The sequence below is a fragment of the Coloeus monedula genome (genome assembly GCF_965178545.1).
Source record: "Coloeus monedula genome assembly, chromosome: 2".
Taxonomy (NCBI): Eukaryota; Metazoa; Chordata; class Aves; order Passeriformes; family Corvidae; genus Coloeus; species Coloeus monedula.
Genome location: NC_138782.1, coordinates 55,266,625 through 55,282,092, shown reverse-complemented (window position 1 = coordinate 55,282,092; position 15,468 = coordinate 55,266,625). Strand labels below are relative to the sequence as shown.

Below are 15,468 nucleotides of genomic sequence, written 5' to 3'. Positions count from 1 at the left end.
TGAGGTGTCTACCAGTTTAGAGATAGGAGTTACTTTTTGAAGTTGTTTTTTAACAGCAGGACCCTTTCAGTACTATTTAGCAGAGTGACACCAAAGTAATAGGAGAAGGCAAAGCATTCTTCTCTCTGCCAAACACAGCAATGAAAAAAATTAGTTCTGCATACTTCTGAATTACCTTCCTTGTCTTACAGAACATAAATATTACATACATATTTAATGGGAGTCAGTGTTGGATCAAAACTGCAGAAAGAGCAAGAAACTTGGAAATCTTTTACTTCAAGTGCTCTCAGTTTCTCTGCTATGTGTTGCCATTACCCATTGTGTCTAGATGTTTTCGTCAGATGGTACCTTAGATGCAAACCTATATTCCCCCTGTCAGACAAGAAGGTGATTCCCAAAGAGAAGTTTGGTTGAGATGAGCACCTCTCTAGAAGAACCTGTCACTGGCCTTGCTCATTTCTTGGCTCTTGGTTATCATCAGCTTCCTTCACGTGTACCAACTCTCCAGATGAAAATAAAGGCAGCAAAATGCTTTCCACCTTTCCATGGTCCTTTCTTTGTGTCAGTGCTCTAGGGTCTGACTCAGACTAAATTTGTTTTTGTGGAGGTTCCAAGTTACCTGTTTGTGAGTGTTTCTCCAGAGCTCTGCACCAGTGCAGTCCCAGACACCAGTGGGCAGCTTCTGGTGTCCCAGACTCCCTCCCTGTCTTTCAGGAGGAGCAGGTCCCAGACCTGAGTATCAGTTCCACCACAGTTGCTAATAAACATACCTCATCAAAATAGGGGAGAGGAAAACATCTTCAACTTTTCCACCTTTTGATTCCTCCTTCTTCTGACAAGCATTTTGATGGTTTTTTAAATTCCAACAGAAAGTTTCTGTCCTCTTGGTCTCCAAAAATGTCTTTTGATTTTACGCTTTGTGTGTACTTCCTTTGGATTATTTAAATGCTTTTTTTCCATCTTACAGATGAAAGTCATCATCTTTTTGGTTCTGTGATTTTTTTGCCCCATGTACATTTTTTCCCCCTTCCTGACCTAAGGGTTGAAAGGGTCAGAATGACCTCGTACCATTTTTTCAGCTTATTTACCTTTAAGGGAAAACACTTTGAAAAGTATATTTTTTCAGTAGCTCACAAGGAGTTGTCACCTGTAGGATGTCGTGTCAGTCATAGGGATGGGTATGACTGACACCTGAACTGTCAGTCCTTCATTTGCTTTCTTGCCAGACAGCTCAGACCCCTGGTGGTACCATTTGGTGTCTCAGGTATTATTTGGGACTGTTGAAGCTCTCCTTTGACATGCCTGAGAGGAAACAATTCTATCTCAGCAACGTGGGCGCAGATAAGTCCTTCTGATCTCTGGAAACTCAGCTGTTCTATTAAAGACTCCTCTTAACTGATACTCTTCTCCAGTTATTCCCTCCAGAGCTAGCAATCACTCAAGTTACAGGTCCCATGGGTAAGAAGAGTCCCGGATACCCATTGGTCCTACAGAAATGCCACACAAATACCTAGCAGTTCCAGCCAAGTAATTCTGCACCTGCTTCTGCTTGCAACTTTAGCACTCTTTGGAGAGAATATCTCTGTTTCAGAGTTACTGTGCCTTTTGACTAGTACTGGGTTTATACCTGTAGTTTTTTAACATTGTACATTTCCAGTGCTATCCATCCATAAATCAGGTGCTAGAAAGTGGGTATAATCTGCTTTTTGATACTGGGAGGATGAAAGACAGATGGCAGGAATATAAACTTCACCAGAGGTCGGTTGTTTATGGAAATGAACAGAATCAACAAAACTTGAATTCCCAATATTTACATCAAAAATCTCCCTCTCAGGGTGGCAGTGATATATGCAAGGATATTTCAGGGTATTTTTCAGCTGGCAGTACTGAAAAATTTCACAGGATTCGCTGCAATATTTTTACTTCCTTCTGAGAGATTACAGATTCTTTATGAAGCACGGTGAAAATTCCTTTAAATTGTCATAAGCCCAATGTACTTGTCTGTTTCTTGTTGAGTGTCTGTTAAAAATCACTCAGTATGTAAGTGCTGGGGTAAAACAGATTAAGAGTCTCTGGGGATTTTTTGTAACACTAAATTGTGGTGCCTGCACAGTGACTTAGCCAGTTTAGTAGGTTTGCAGGAGGATTGCTAGGTGAGGCATGAGGAGGCAATGAGAGTACCACACCTTAGGAATGTGCCTATGGCATAAGAGACAAGTGCTTTCATTAGAATTGGTTAGTCAGAAGGTAAGAGACACTACTTCTTTGTTCTAGTTGAAACAAGCATGTACTTTGTGACACCAGCACAAACTCTGTTTATCTTTTCAGACCCTCGGTTTTCCATGCTCATTTCAATGCAGAGGACCTTTCATCTGATTCTCTGCTGGTGCCACCACATCAGCTAGAGTCACAGGGGGACTGCTAGTAGCCAGTACCTGGGCTCAGGGATTATGTACAGACACACTTTCTTCCCCATCAAATTTGCCAAATTTGTCATCCTCAATCGCTGTCCTCTCTAATGAGCAACACCAGTGACTATCAGAGTCCACAGAATGGGTGTTCTTTACTTGCTGCTGGAGCCTGCTCTAAACCAATGTGAGTTAAAGAGCATTTGCCCTAAGAGAGACTTTCAGCATAGTAGGGTAATGAAGAAGAAAAGAGGGTAGATACAGGTCTCCTGTGGTGGACATAGCACTGATGGCAGTACTGCTGGACACAGGATAATATAAAAGGCAGACAGGACAATCATTACTTTCAGCCACATTTATCACACGCCCAGTTTGCAGCTGCTTCTGACTTCGTGATGTTCAGCATCTGTAACCTGATGTCTGGTTCTGCAGCATTTTTTGCCTCTGCTCACACATTGTCCCTGCAACTAGATGGGCTTGTGGATGGTATTCTTTAAAAGATCTGATTCAGTTTAAGAATTTTTGTGTTGCAGGCAGAAGGTATCTTCTGACTGCTACTTATTTAAGTAGATGTTTTCTGAGAAACCTAGCATTATCAGTGTAGTAGTCAAAGGTGTGAGCTGTCCCTTAGAATGGTATTGTTTGTCTTCTAGCTGCATTACCAACAAAGATTTTAAGGGGTTTTGAAAATCCTTACTTTTCAGTATTACTCTAGAAGTGGGTGCAGGTTTTACAGGGCATTTGTAGATTGCAAATAAAATACTCCTCGCTACCCTCCTCTGAATTTCACCAGAATCATAAACACCTCAGCATTTTACCAGTATACCTGAGTCTTAAATGTTCCTCTGGTTGGTTTTTTGAACCATTTTCCCTGCAGATTTCTGTCGTCCCTCTTCAGAAAACAGAACTATAAAATGAGTAAATCCTCACAGCTTTGCATGATATTGTCCATGCATGTAAAGCCAAAACCGAAGCGGAAAGAATTTCAGAATATGCTGCATTTCTAAAAAAATAAAGTATTTAAAACCTCAAAGCTATATTCCTGTAATAGTAACAGCCATGAAAAAATCCTTCTCTGACCATATCCCATAGAATGATTGAAGGATGTAGTCCTGTAGTTTGTATTTCTGAAGGTGTGCTGTCTTGCCCTCCATAATCCTGTGTTTATTTGGGCTCTGAATCATTCTAACTAGAAGAGGCCTCACACCTAGTGCAAAGACTTGCCCTGATGGGCTTCCCTGCAGTATTGAGGTTGTGAACATTTACTGCTGTTGAGTCAATTTATGTGGTTTCCCAGAGCGTATTAGGCTGGACCCTAAATTACATCTATTCTGGTAACAAACCCAGCGTAAGCCCTGGTTCTCAGCAGCATCCTGCAGTTGGTTGTTGATGCTGCCCTCTTGTTAGTGTGCTGCTCTGGCACTGTTCTGGCTGGGACACCCGGCAGTGCCCAGGCTCTGCTGGGGTTTGTGTGCCAAGGGATGGGACAGGAGCTGCCGTGCCAGGCATTTTGGTATAGCCATCAGTGGCCGCTTTTATTCAGTGGCCTCCTTTAATCCGTGCCATTAATTTTCTGTTTCAGACATCACTGTGCATTTACCATGAGCAGTATGTCCCAATAAATGCATTCTAACAGTCCTTGTTTTGGAAGGAGGAAAAGGTGAGGTTAGCAAGTCCAGCATTGGTCTGCTTTGCCATTTACCTTCTCTAGCAGTAACATTTTGAACAGACATAAAACAAAACACCCATCTGCATTTCAGTAGTTGTGAAAAAGGGTGCATGCATTTAGTTTCCTCTGTGAATACAATACAGACATGCCACATACTGAAATGAAGTGCTCTCAGCCACAGGTCAGTATGTGACAGTATTAGATACTTGCTGTAGTGCTGCCAGCTTCATTCTCCACCAGCATCATCTGCGTGAGTGAATTTGTGTGCGCGTGTGTATTTCACAGAGGCAGAAGAAGAAAAATACCCCCTCTCTTTGGTTATTTACATATCTTAGCATGCAGACCTTTATTACCAGATATTTTTAACTGACCAGCAGTTAATATCAGTGATGTCATGGTTCCAGAAACATTCGTGATGTCTACTTTGCTGGTTTTCTCTGTCTTAACCAAAGGGGTGCACTGATTACATAGAAAAAATATACCTGGAAAGGAAGATTTATTTTTCTTACTGTACAGTTCTTAATAACTGTATATGGAATATGCAAATCTCTCTCTTGGTTGGCTGCAGTAGTCCATCTGTTCTGACAGTATCTCGTATTAGATTATCCAAGACATTTGCCAGCATCTGAGTATCTAGCTTTGCAGCAAACCTCTACCAGAAGCATAAAGAGGCTGCATTTTTGTGAGAGCAAGAGAATTTACACAAAGCAAACTAACTAGGCTTCAAGCTGCTGAAAGACTGCTTACATGCCTGAGGAAAAGAAGTAAACAATCTTTTTTGTGTGTGCTGCTTTAACTGTAGCCTTTTCAGAGCCCTGTTTTCCTTACCCTAAATGCCTCTTTTGCCTGCCAAGCAGCAGGATGATTAAATGTCCTTTAAGTGGTGTTTAAAGCTGCATGATAAGAATACCTATCCTCCCAATGCAGTTTCATATAGTAAATATGAAAGGAGAACATTCCTTTCAGGCGTGCTACTTCATTGCTCCTGAGACTTGCTAAGGCGGAGACTTGAAATAACCAGTTTTCCCCCACAGTGACATATGTGTGGCATCCTTACCAGCATCTCCAGCAGCACGCCTGCCTCTCTCTTGCTATTTATACAGCAACGCAACTGAATTCAAAAGCAACAGCCTTACACAGACTAATTTTAAAGCAGTCCTCTGGTTTGTGATTTTAAAAGGCAACTGCCAATAAAACTGTAAATATAAAAGAGCCCTAGAATTCTTTCTATTGACCCAATGATAACTATATTTTGAACTAAAACTGGTTTTCCATTATCTTCAAAGTTGGGGGTGGGGAGAGTTACGCCAATGTGATTATTCCTTCTTTTAGAAAAAGTGGTTATTTTTTTATTTCCTGATGGTGCTGAGGATGACACAACCATCAATACCAGCTGTTTCTTTTCCCCAGTTCTTAGAATTTTTCCTTTATGGTAAAGAGAAAATAGAGTTGTATGGAGAAATGTTATCTAATAGTTTTCTTTGCAATGTCGGATAATGTTTATATAAATGCTGTTATAAGTATGTATTATTTGTGGTAAAACAATTCACGTTTCCATGTGGTAGCATTCTTTCAGACAAGCTGCAGGACTTGGAGAGCTATCTGTGTCTCCTGAAATATTTTTTTCTGAAATGCAATGCTTGTAAAAAGCAGAATTTTTTATTCGTATTAGTCTCCAGATTTCCTTCCCCTTTTCTTTATTGCATGAGGCATTAGCATGGGAACACACTTCACGTTTCTCAGGCTTTTGTCTGTTCCTGCTGCGTTGCCTACTGGAAGTCAAATAGTACTACTTGGTTTCTGACACAACTGATTACTATGGAAATTATTGCCATGTCATAAACAGAGGATTTCATGTGTCGAATGTGCGGCAGGAACGCAGACGATTCTGTAAGCAGGAGGTTCCTGGTAATATGGAAAAAGGGAAGAGAAATGCAGAAAACAGACGATGCCTCTGAAAAATCCATTGTTGCAGATTCTTCTTCAGAAGAAGGAGCAGGGGATCGAGCAGTTTGCTGGGTTGGGTTTTTTTTGAATGAGTGAGAAGATAAATGTGAATTTGCACTTCAAGAAATAATTATTTTATTTTGACTCCAGCAGTTGGTACTGGCCAAAGTGATTTCCGAGGGCATTCGATGTATGTCCCAGATCACTGTTCCACGCTAGGGAGACTAGACAGCTATCGCTCTGCTATGCAGCGCTCCGAAACCAAGGACACCAGCTGCCAGACGGAGGAAGTTAAAGTTGTGCCCCCTTCAATGAGAAGAATACGAGCACAGAAAGGACAAGGCATTGCAGCCCAGATGTCTCAGTTCTCCAGCTCATCTGGAAACATGTCAGTGATGAGTGACTCTGCTGCAGTTTTTGCTCCCCGCCAAAACGACGACATAGGTTTTCACAGCTTGCCTCGGGTTGGTGCGAGAGTGTCTCTGCAGTCCCTAGATCAGACACAGAGCATGATGTCGAGGCAGACAGAAGACATTGCTGGCACTTTACCCCACCAGATAAGTAAATTGCAAGTGGATGATAGTGTTGTGCATCTGAGGAATAATCCCACGATGGGGACCCTGTCGAGGCCAAAGTCCCAAGAGGTGAGAAGCTGTGATAGCGAGAAGTCCTCAAGCCCAGCATGTGTGGTCTCTCCTCATGCCACCTACTCAACGAGCATCATACCCAATGCAACACTGTCATCCTCCTCGGAAGTTATCCTTATTCACGCTGCCCAGAGTGTTGGATCATTGGATAGTAAAATTACCAGCTCCACTGCCTACCCAAATCCGAGAGACAATCCTGCTGCCAGCAGTGCAATAAGTGGGAAAGAAGATCACCATTCTTCAAGTGGTAACTGGAGTGAGAGTAGCTCCACACGTCACTCACAGACTTCAGATACCATCCCATCTAACACTGTCATGATGCTTTCTCTTGGTGACTCTGCTGTCTCTCTTAGCACTCCTGGGAATGCAGAGGCTGGGTCTCAGAGCATGAGCTACAGCTGTAGGAACACTGCTGCTTTAGCAAGCCCTTCCCAGGACAGTGATGGTCGGAGTGAATCCAGCTATTCTGGAGAGAGAGCACACGCAGCAGTGAGCAGCACAGAGCATTGGTTGTACAAGTCTTCAGAAAACAGTGAGACGCCTTCACGCAAGGTGGTTTGTACCACACCAGGCTGTGCCACGCCCGGCAGCAACCTGAGCAGCAGCAGCCTGGAGAGGACGTCGGTCAGGGACGATTTGACTTCCCTGTATTCTTTGGACCACGATGGCTATTACGGCCCCATGCATATGGACTCCGGACTGAAGTCAGACATTCCATGCAACAGTACTAATGGTTTTGAGAACCCCAGAGACAGCGTGGTAAATGTCTTTGAAGGAAAGGAGAAGAAACATCAGGATGACCAGTCAGGCCAAGGTGACAAATCCCTTGCAAGAAACATCTCACTGAAAAAGGCAAAGAAGCCACCTTTGCCACCATCCAGAACAGACTCACTCAGAAGGATACCTAAGAAAAAAGCCCAATCCAATGGACAGGTACTTGATGAAACACTCATTGCCACGCTCCAGCATTCTCTGCAGCTGAATCTTAAGTGCAAAAATGGCAGCTCCCCTTCCCAGAGCCCCTGCAGTGATTATGAGGATCCCTGGGTGTTGCGTTCCCGCAGCCAAAGCTCGGTCAGTGCAAGCAGCAGCATGATGTCCACCACTGCTCCAAACCTGTACTCCATCTGCACAGTCACTCCCTCCCAGAGTGAGACAAGTAGCATAAAGTCGGAGTATGCTGACCAGTGGGGTTACTACAGCGACTATGCCGCAGTGGCAGATGACCAGGTGAAATCTCCGGTGACCCATTCTGCCAGTACATCATCTGCTCTGAGCGATTACAGCATCAGCCACTTCAGTGATGGCTCAAGGGCTTCTGTGCCACAAGTGCCCAGTGGACTGGCCAAACCAAAGAGTGCTTCTCCAGAGAAATCCCACCGAGTCACATCACCATCAAGTGGGTACTCCAGCCAGTCCAATACACCCACTGCGCTTACTCCAGTGCCTGTACTTGTAAAATCTGCATCATCAGGAAGTGGGAAATCCAAGCTGAAGCCTAAAGTGCCTGAAAGGAAGTCCTCTCTTCTGTCTTCAGTCTCCATGTCTTCATCATCCACTTCTCTTTCTTCAAATACATCTACTGAAGGGAGTGTGAGTGTGAAGAAACTGGACCCCGCTCTGAGCCCTCCTCCGGATTCTGGTGCGCCTCCTCCACCACCTCCTCTTCCAACACCTCCACATTGCCCTGAACTTTCTCCTCCCCCTCCTCCTCCTCCAGCAGAAGTCATGGATCTGTCACCATTGTCTGCCTCTCCCACGTTTCCCCCTCCTCCGCCAGAAGCCAGTGTAAATTCTTCCTTTGCTCAGACTGTTCCATGGTTTCCTCAAGAAGCCTCCATCAGTTCATTCTCTTCGCCTGTTCCTCCTCCTCCTTCTTGCTCCATAGCTGTCCCGCCACCAGCACCACCGCTTGATCCCAAAATAACAAAAGGTGCAACAATATACCCGCAGTTTTCTTTTAAGAAACGCAACCAGGACGATTCTTGCTACAGTCCAGTGAAACAGCCACTCAGTAAGCAAGATGCATCGAGACCTGTGATGCCATTAGTAACCACCAAAGCACTGCAAATGGTGCAGTTGAGGTCTGTGAAAAAATCAACAGAAGGTGAACCATCAGCTGAATCTGCTTCTGAAACCACTTCTCAGGAAAAGGGTACTGCAAATTCATCATCACAGTCTTCGCTAAAGCCATCTCTCTCACTAAAACTCAGTAGCAGCTTAGGCGACGAGGAAATGAAAACTCCAGGCACTTCATTTAAAAATGTAGTTCAAACACTGTCTCGGGGTTCTCCTCTCATTCTCTCTGATAACACACATGTACTTGACTGTGATCAAAAGCCTGTGAGTGCAGTAGGTCTGAAGAAGTCTCCTGAAGCTGATGCTCTGGGGTCAGCCACTGATGACACACCTGAGTCCTCAGTGCAGAGTGAAGACCTCCTTTCTGGCGTTTCACTTCAGGGGTCACCAACATCTCCTGACAAGACTCTGGTTGTATTGCCAAGCAAGAAACCACCTCCTATATCAAAGAAACCCAAGCTGTTCCTTCTGGTACCACCTCCACAGTTAGACCTTACAGTGGAGAAAGCAGCTGAAGTGAGTGATACTGCCAGAAGCCCAACTAAGAGAGACGCTGTGCTTGCACACTGTGAGGAGGCGAGAAATTGTCTTACAGATGGACTCGGTTCTAGCGAGATGGACTCTGGCAGCCTGGTTCCTGAGGGAGGAGCTGCTGGATTCACCTTCTCTGAGACAGTGGGAGCGAATGCCTTTGTGGTACAGCCTGCTGCATCACCAGTTCAAGAAGAACCCAGGCAGGAGGAGCAGTCTGCTTTTGATGAAGGAAGCAGTTCAGGGAGCAGCCAAGACAGTGGCAGTAACACTGACGGGCACCTATCTCAAGAGAACGAAAGTGGTGAGTCTCTTTTCTGACTAACTCAGATGTAGCAGTAGCTATTTCAGAGAAGGTGGGGAGTGAGAATAGCCATCCTAGCATTGAGGTGGGATTCTGTAGAGGGCAGAACCTCTTGTGATTTTTACAACTAAAACGTCGCAGGGATCTGATTATATTTAATGAGTTTTCTTGCAGTTCTTTTCTGACTTTGCATTGTTGCAGACAGAGAAAGAAAATGATGCTTTATTTACCCGTGCTAGTATTAAAGCATGCTATGAAAACAATTCGTTAATTTTGGTTTTGTATTTAAGTGGAAACCATACAAGTTTTCTTTTGTTACTGTTCTCCGCCTGTTGTGTGCGAGCAAGCACAGGCATTTCATGCACTGCAGTTCCCTAAGCAAGCGTTGATCTGAAATCACCATAATGACAGCGCTGCACTCAGTCCATTGGATGCTTCTCCTTAGTGGCAGTGAGGGCTGGTTTCAGGATTACGTGCCCGTGGGGTTAGCATGACAGACTGACTGCGTTGTTCATTCTCTTTGCACAGTGGAGGTGTTTGAATCAGACACAGCCAACAGTTCATTCCTGCCGAGCAGTGGCTATGGGGAAGAGACAGACGGAGTGGCAACACCAGCAAGACCAAGGACTACTGAGGATCTTTTTGCAGCCATTCACAGGTACTGCAGAAACTGCCTTTCCTGTACTGTGAGGTCCGGTAGGTCTTGCAAAAATAAATTTAACATTGTTTTACTAAAACACCCAATTACAACAGTCATTGCTTTAAGAGAAAGCACATATTTATCAACTTTCTACTAAGGCTATATGTGAAAAAGATGAGGAAAAGAACTTTTATTTTATTGTTTTACAAATGTATTTAGTCCATTCTGAACTAAAACCAACCTGATTAAATGGATGTAAATTATATTATAAATACCTTGCCCTTTAAAATATCAAGTTACGTCTAGTATTTATTGTACTGTTCTCAATCTGCCATATTAACTCTACTGTTGCTTTTTCTGTGTATCTTTTTGTTTTCATTCTCGTTCTTCTCCATCTCTTTTTACTCTCTTCGCTGCTTATATGGTGCAGTTTGGGACAGAGGCTCAACGCTAATGCTTCATGGCAAGCGTGGCTGAAACTGGCAAGTAACACAACATGTCAGTCATATGGCAAAACATATGGCAAACGCTGGATTATAGTTTGCCATAATCCAGCCTGAGGTCGGGTGTTTCGTGTCAAACTGATTCGTGAATGAAATGTGCAATACTGGCCCTATTACTAATGACATCATTCATTTCCCTTGAAAACAAAATCGTCCCGAATGGCAGCTAGATAACGTGTTGCTCACGTTAGGTGTCAAAAAGCAAAAAACCCAAGAAAGCCCCAAGGAAAGGAGCGCCCAGAGGCAGGGCAGGGAACGCGCGCTGCCTTCGAGCAGCGCTCCCGCAGCGCGGCCGGAGCCGCCCCGGGCCGGGCTGGGCGTGGCGCCGGCGCCATCGCGTGGCTGCGCCGCGCACTGCGACCCGCAGAGGGGCCGCCTCCCTGCCGGGCAGCGGGGGCTTTTCCCGGTGTGCCGTCAGTTCGCACGGCTCTGCCCGAGGTCTGCATCGGGAGGGACGGACGGGAAGAGAGCAGCTGGAAGCTGGGAGGCTGCAGCATTTTGGATGTAAATGCTTTTTTTTTTCCGTCTTTGAAAACAAGTCCATTCCAGACAATACAAAAAATTAATATATGTGATACTGACTTTTTATAATTTACTGTTACCCCTTAGGACTTGACCTGTAGGAGCCATTCTGAAAATGGTCTGTTGCATTCATGTTGCATGGCACTTGCCAGAACTGTGGCAAATCTGGTTTTAGAATGAGATATTCTGGCCAGTAGCCTTTCTCCTTTATGTATGCAGATACAGAGTGGATCTCTGTGTATATGCACATATCGCTAATTCATGAGTCTGTGGGGAAATGGACAGTGGAACTGGATGTGACAGACTTGACACATTTTTTATTAAGACCTTGCTTTTGCTGGCTTTTTACTTAAACCAGTATCTTCCTTGGTTGTTAATTAATAAAAAAGGCTTTGGTTTGCCCCCACTGTTCCTAAGAGGTATTATTTCAGTAATTGGCACTCTTGAATATGTGCTTTGGAGCAAGATAAGAAATTTAGTGGTATGTACATTAAGGACAGGAAGAACAGTCCTCAATTTTAAGTCACAGTTTTGTTTGAACATATACCCTGTCTGTGTCTTAAAAGCCACCGAAACCAAATTTGGTTCTTAATTTCAAGTTTCTTCCATAATTAATATATACTGAGGAAAGCTAGCTAGGTGCTGACAGCAAACTGACTGCTCTGCCCTGCATTCGCAGTCTTACTGGATCACTCCAAGTTAAGATCACAAAGCCTTTCCCTGCAGATCTTTGCAATTGAATTTTTTTTTCCAGTTTAATTATGGGTTTGCTAGCAGTACAACCCCAGCATTGCAGTGTTTAAAGATAGCCATAGGTAGCCAAAACCCTGAGGAAGGAAAATCTTTTCCCTGTAACAAATGCACAAATGTTCACATACAGACTCGCAGAGGATCCAAGCACCAGAATTATCTGCTGCCTACACACTAACACAGTTAAATCTAGATGAGGTTCCTACATTGCCCTCTTCTGAAGTCATCATTTTATCCCTTTGCTGTCTTCTGGTGTCCATTCATCCTCAGGCTGAATGGGCATTGGTATTACATTCTTATTCCAGAAAGACAGGTGGAGGCAGCAGCAGCTGCTGTAAATAACAGCTGGTACAGCTGCCTTTGGGGGGTATCACAAGTGAGCTATGTATAAACTGCACCACTTAGGAGAGATGGGATCACTCCAAGGTCTTGGCACAGCCTATGGCAGTGTCCATTGCTGCCACCTACTCAGCTGATGGATCTTGCTTCTTTGTTTTTGGGGGTTTTTAAATTATCAGTAGGCTGTGATGCATGAACACATTTGAGCTTGCCTTGGCAGAATCTCAAGGCTTATAAGAAAGTAAAGCTAAAGATCACATTAAGTAGAAATCTGTTTTACAAGGGGAATGGTCTGGATTGAACACATGCTTGATAAAAATTAATATGGAGTTTTAAAGCATTCTAATTTTATATTTCTAAGAAGTCAGTCGACTTGTTTCAAGCTTGTCCAAAGATATCATATTTAAAATTAGGCTTTATACAATCTTTTTTAATTAATTCTTGCTCAGCAAAGAAACAAAGCAGCTGTGCTGCAGATCCCAGGCATGGACATTTCTTTAAGATTTCTAGTAATGTGAAAATGAGGCAATGAAAGTCCAGTTTCCAATTATTCCCAGTTCCATGGTTATTTCTTTTTTTTTTTTTTTTATGTATTATCCCTGCACTTTGCATTTAAATAGATAAACACTCTGCTTTTTCATTTGGAAAGATAACTTTCTTGTCAGGAAGTTGGTCTCTCCTTCATTTAGTCAAAAATTGCAATGACAGAGCACCAACATAACTGTGAATTTTGTCTGTGCATCTTGAGAGGAGCTGGAGAAGTTTTTTTGGCTATTTATTTAATATTTGGATTAGGGTGGTTCTTTTTTAAAATCATTTAATCCGGAATTGTTATATGTGGCACCCTTTTCTTCATCTTCAGCAGCAGTGCATTGCTGTGTCCTTTTCTCTAAAGGAAAGTGCACTAAACAACACCTCTAATTCTCCAGAGAGTGTCAAATGAAATCATAAAATGAAACAAAACAACCCATATACTCTAGATGACATACTTTGAATCAAGCCCCGAAAGTAACAGAGGAACAGCATGGTGTATAAATCTTTATAGCGCATTAGTCTGAGCAGTTGAATACTGACTCCAGAAAACCCGATTCACTAAATTTGCAGAAGTGTTTTGAACATCAGTATTGCCAGTTTTGGTAGTTTCATTGTTCCAGATTTGCATAAAAAGAGTAATAAACTTGTATCTCCAATACCTGCGTTAGTGCCTGTACAGTTCTGGTGGTGTTCTTACTCATGCTTTAGATTTAGATCACTTCTCCCTTTTCCCTGTCTCTGCTTTAGCTTAATTCATTGTCATCCCTCTAAACTGAGTTTACTTAGGGGAGGTAAAATGTTTCATTTTTGTGTTGTCCTCTTTTTTTGTGTGTGTTTCAAACTCAGATCCAAAAGGAAAGTCCTTGGCCGTAAAGATTCTGAAGACGACCGTACCCGCAACCATTCCCCATCGCCCCCCGTAACTCCCACTGGTGCTTCCCCAAATTTAGCTACCCTCAAACAAGCCGGATCTATTCAGAGAAGCGTTCGCAAGAGCAGCACCAGCAATGACAACTTCAAAGCCCTGCTGCTGAAGAAAGGGAGCCGCTGTGACACCAGTTCCCGTATGTCCGCAGCAGAGATGTTGAAGAACACGGACCCGAGGTTCCACCGGACAAAGACAGATGCCTCCCCTGACCTTTCCGACAGCCCTGCCAGCTGCTCACCCAGCAAGAGCAAACGGGCCCAGGAAGAGTGGGCCAAGAGTGAGGGCCTGATGCCAAGGAGCATGTCCTTCTCTGGCACGAGGTACGGCCGGTCACGGACACCCCCATCTGCTGCCAGCAGCAAGTACAATGTCCGCAACCGCATCCAGAGCAGCCCCATGACTGTCATTAGTGAAGGAGATGGGGAAGTGGTGGAACAGTCAGAGGGCAGGGTCCGGAGGACTTTGGAAGAGCAGCAAGAGAGGCAGCTTGATATGTTTAACAGTGATGAAATGGACATGAATGACTTTCCATATGCTGAGGAGGCAAGCTGCAAGGAGACCTTGGATCCAGCCCATGTAGACTTAATGACTCAACCAGGTGCTTCAAGGAAGTGTCTAAACTCTTCAGCTGAAGAAAGTTAAAAGGCAGTGTGACTAAAGGCTTTGGATATTAGTCTAGAAAATCCCAGGGACTAGATTCCAGAAGAAAGCCCAGACCAGGACAAGGTTACTTTGCTGAGCATTTATTTCACGAACTGCATGTGTATGTTTAAATGCTAAAGCAATGATGGTTCTGCATGGTTGGGTTGGGGTGGGGAGCACTTGCTTTGAATGAGTGGTCTGTGGCTTAAGGAAAGTTAACGGTTGAATTTTTTGTGTAAAGCCTTAGAAGTCCTCTTGTGGGGTGGGGTGGGGAAGTTTTCTCAGAGTCTGTAAGGGTGTGAAGTTTTTCTTTTTCTTGAGACTGCAATTGTGCAAGCAAAATTTAGGAATAAGCCTGAAGTGGGAAGGCTCCTGTGGTACAAGCTGGACATTTGGTTCAGAAGCATTGTAGTTATGCAGTGTAGTGCATTTGTTAAGCAGAGAGGCACAATGAGGCACATTCACCTCTGAGAGAAGCTGGTAGGCTTGGTGCTGGGATTACATGGCTCCTTAGTGGGTATGGCCCCGTGTTTGATGAAGTGTGTCCTGCTCGAACAATGAGCTCACCAGGTTATGGATTGGTCCAGGGTACTGTACTTTTAATTCTTTTTCCTGAGGGAAAATGAACTATGTAGTTGATGTGGAAAAGGGAGCTGATTTCATAACACACTACTAGCTGCTATGCAGCCACACACATACGCTTGGTGAAACACTCATTTCCAAGTGAATTGCTTCCTTGGCTGGAGTATTCCCTTAGAGAACTAGAACAGCTGGATGTGTGCGGAGGATGCAAGCAGACAGCAGGAAAGTGGGAGATGAATGAAGCAGTGTACTGCCAGAATTTGGAAGGGTTCCTGTCATGGTTTAGGAATGGTATTCCCCAATTTAGTGTTCCCACCAAAACACTCCAAGCCATGTTCCGCTTACTCACCCCCCTCTGCTCTTACCTCTGCGGGTGACTGGAGAGGAGAATTGGAGGCACAAAAGGTGAAGGTTGGGAGCTGATAGAAGAAAAATCTACTGGA

General features: G+C 44.0%; 1 protein-coding gene across 1 annotated transcript in view; it reads left to right on the top strand.

The window, feature by feature from the left end:
* NHSL1 (NHS like 1) overlaps positions 1-14,443 on the top strand; it is a gene marked incomplete at both ends in the record, with an annotated part of 178,875 nt that extends 164,432 nt beyond the window's left edge. Inside the window, 3 exons of the mRNA XM_082302297.1 lie at positions 6,175-9,585; positions 10,114-10,243; positions 13,720-14,443. Coding sequence (XP_082158423.1) covers positions 6,175-9,585; positions 10,114-10,243; positions 13,720-14,443 — 4,265 coding nt within the window. The remainder of the gene's footprint in view (positions 1-6,174; positions 9,586-10,113; positions 10,244-13,719) is intronic.
* Between the last annotated feature and the right edge of the window lie 1,025 nt (positions 14,444-15,468).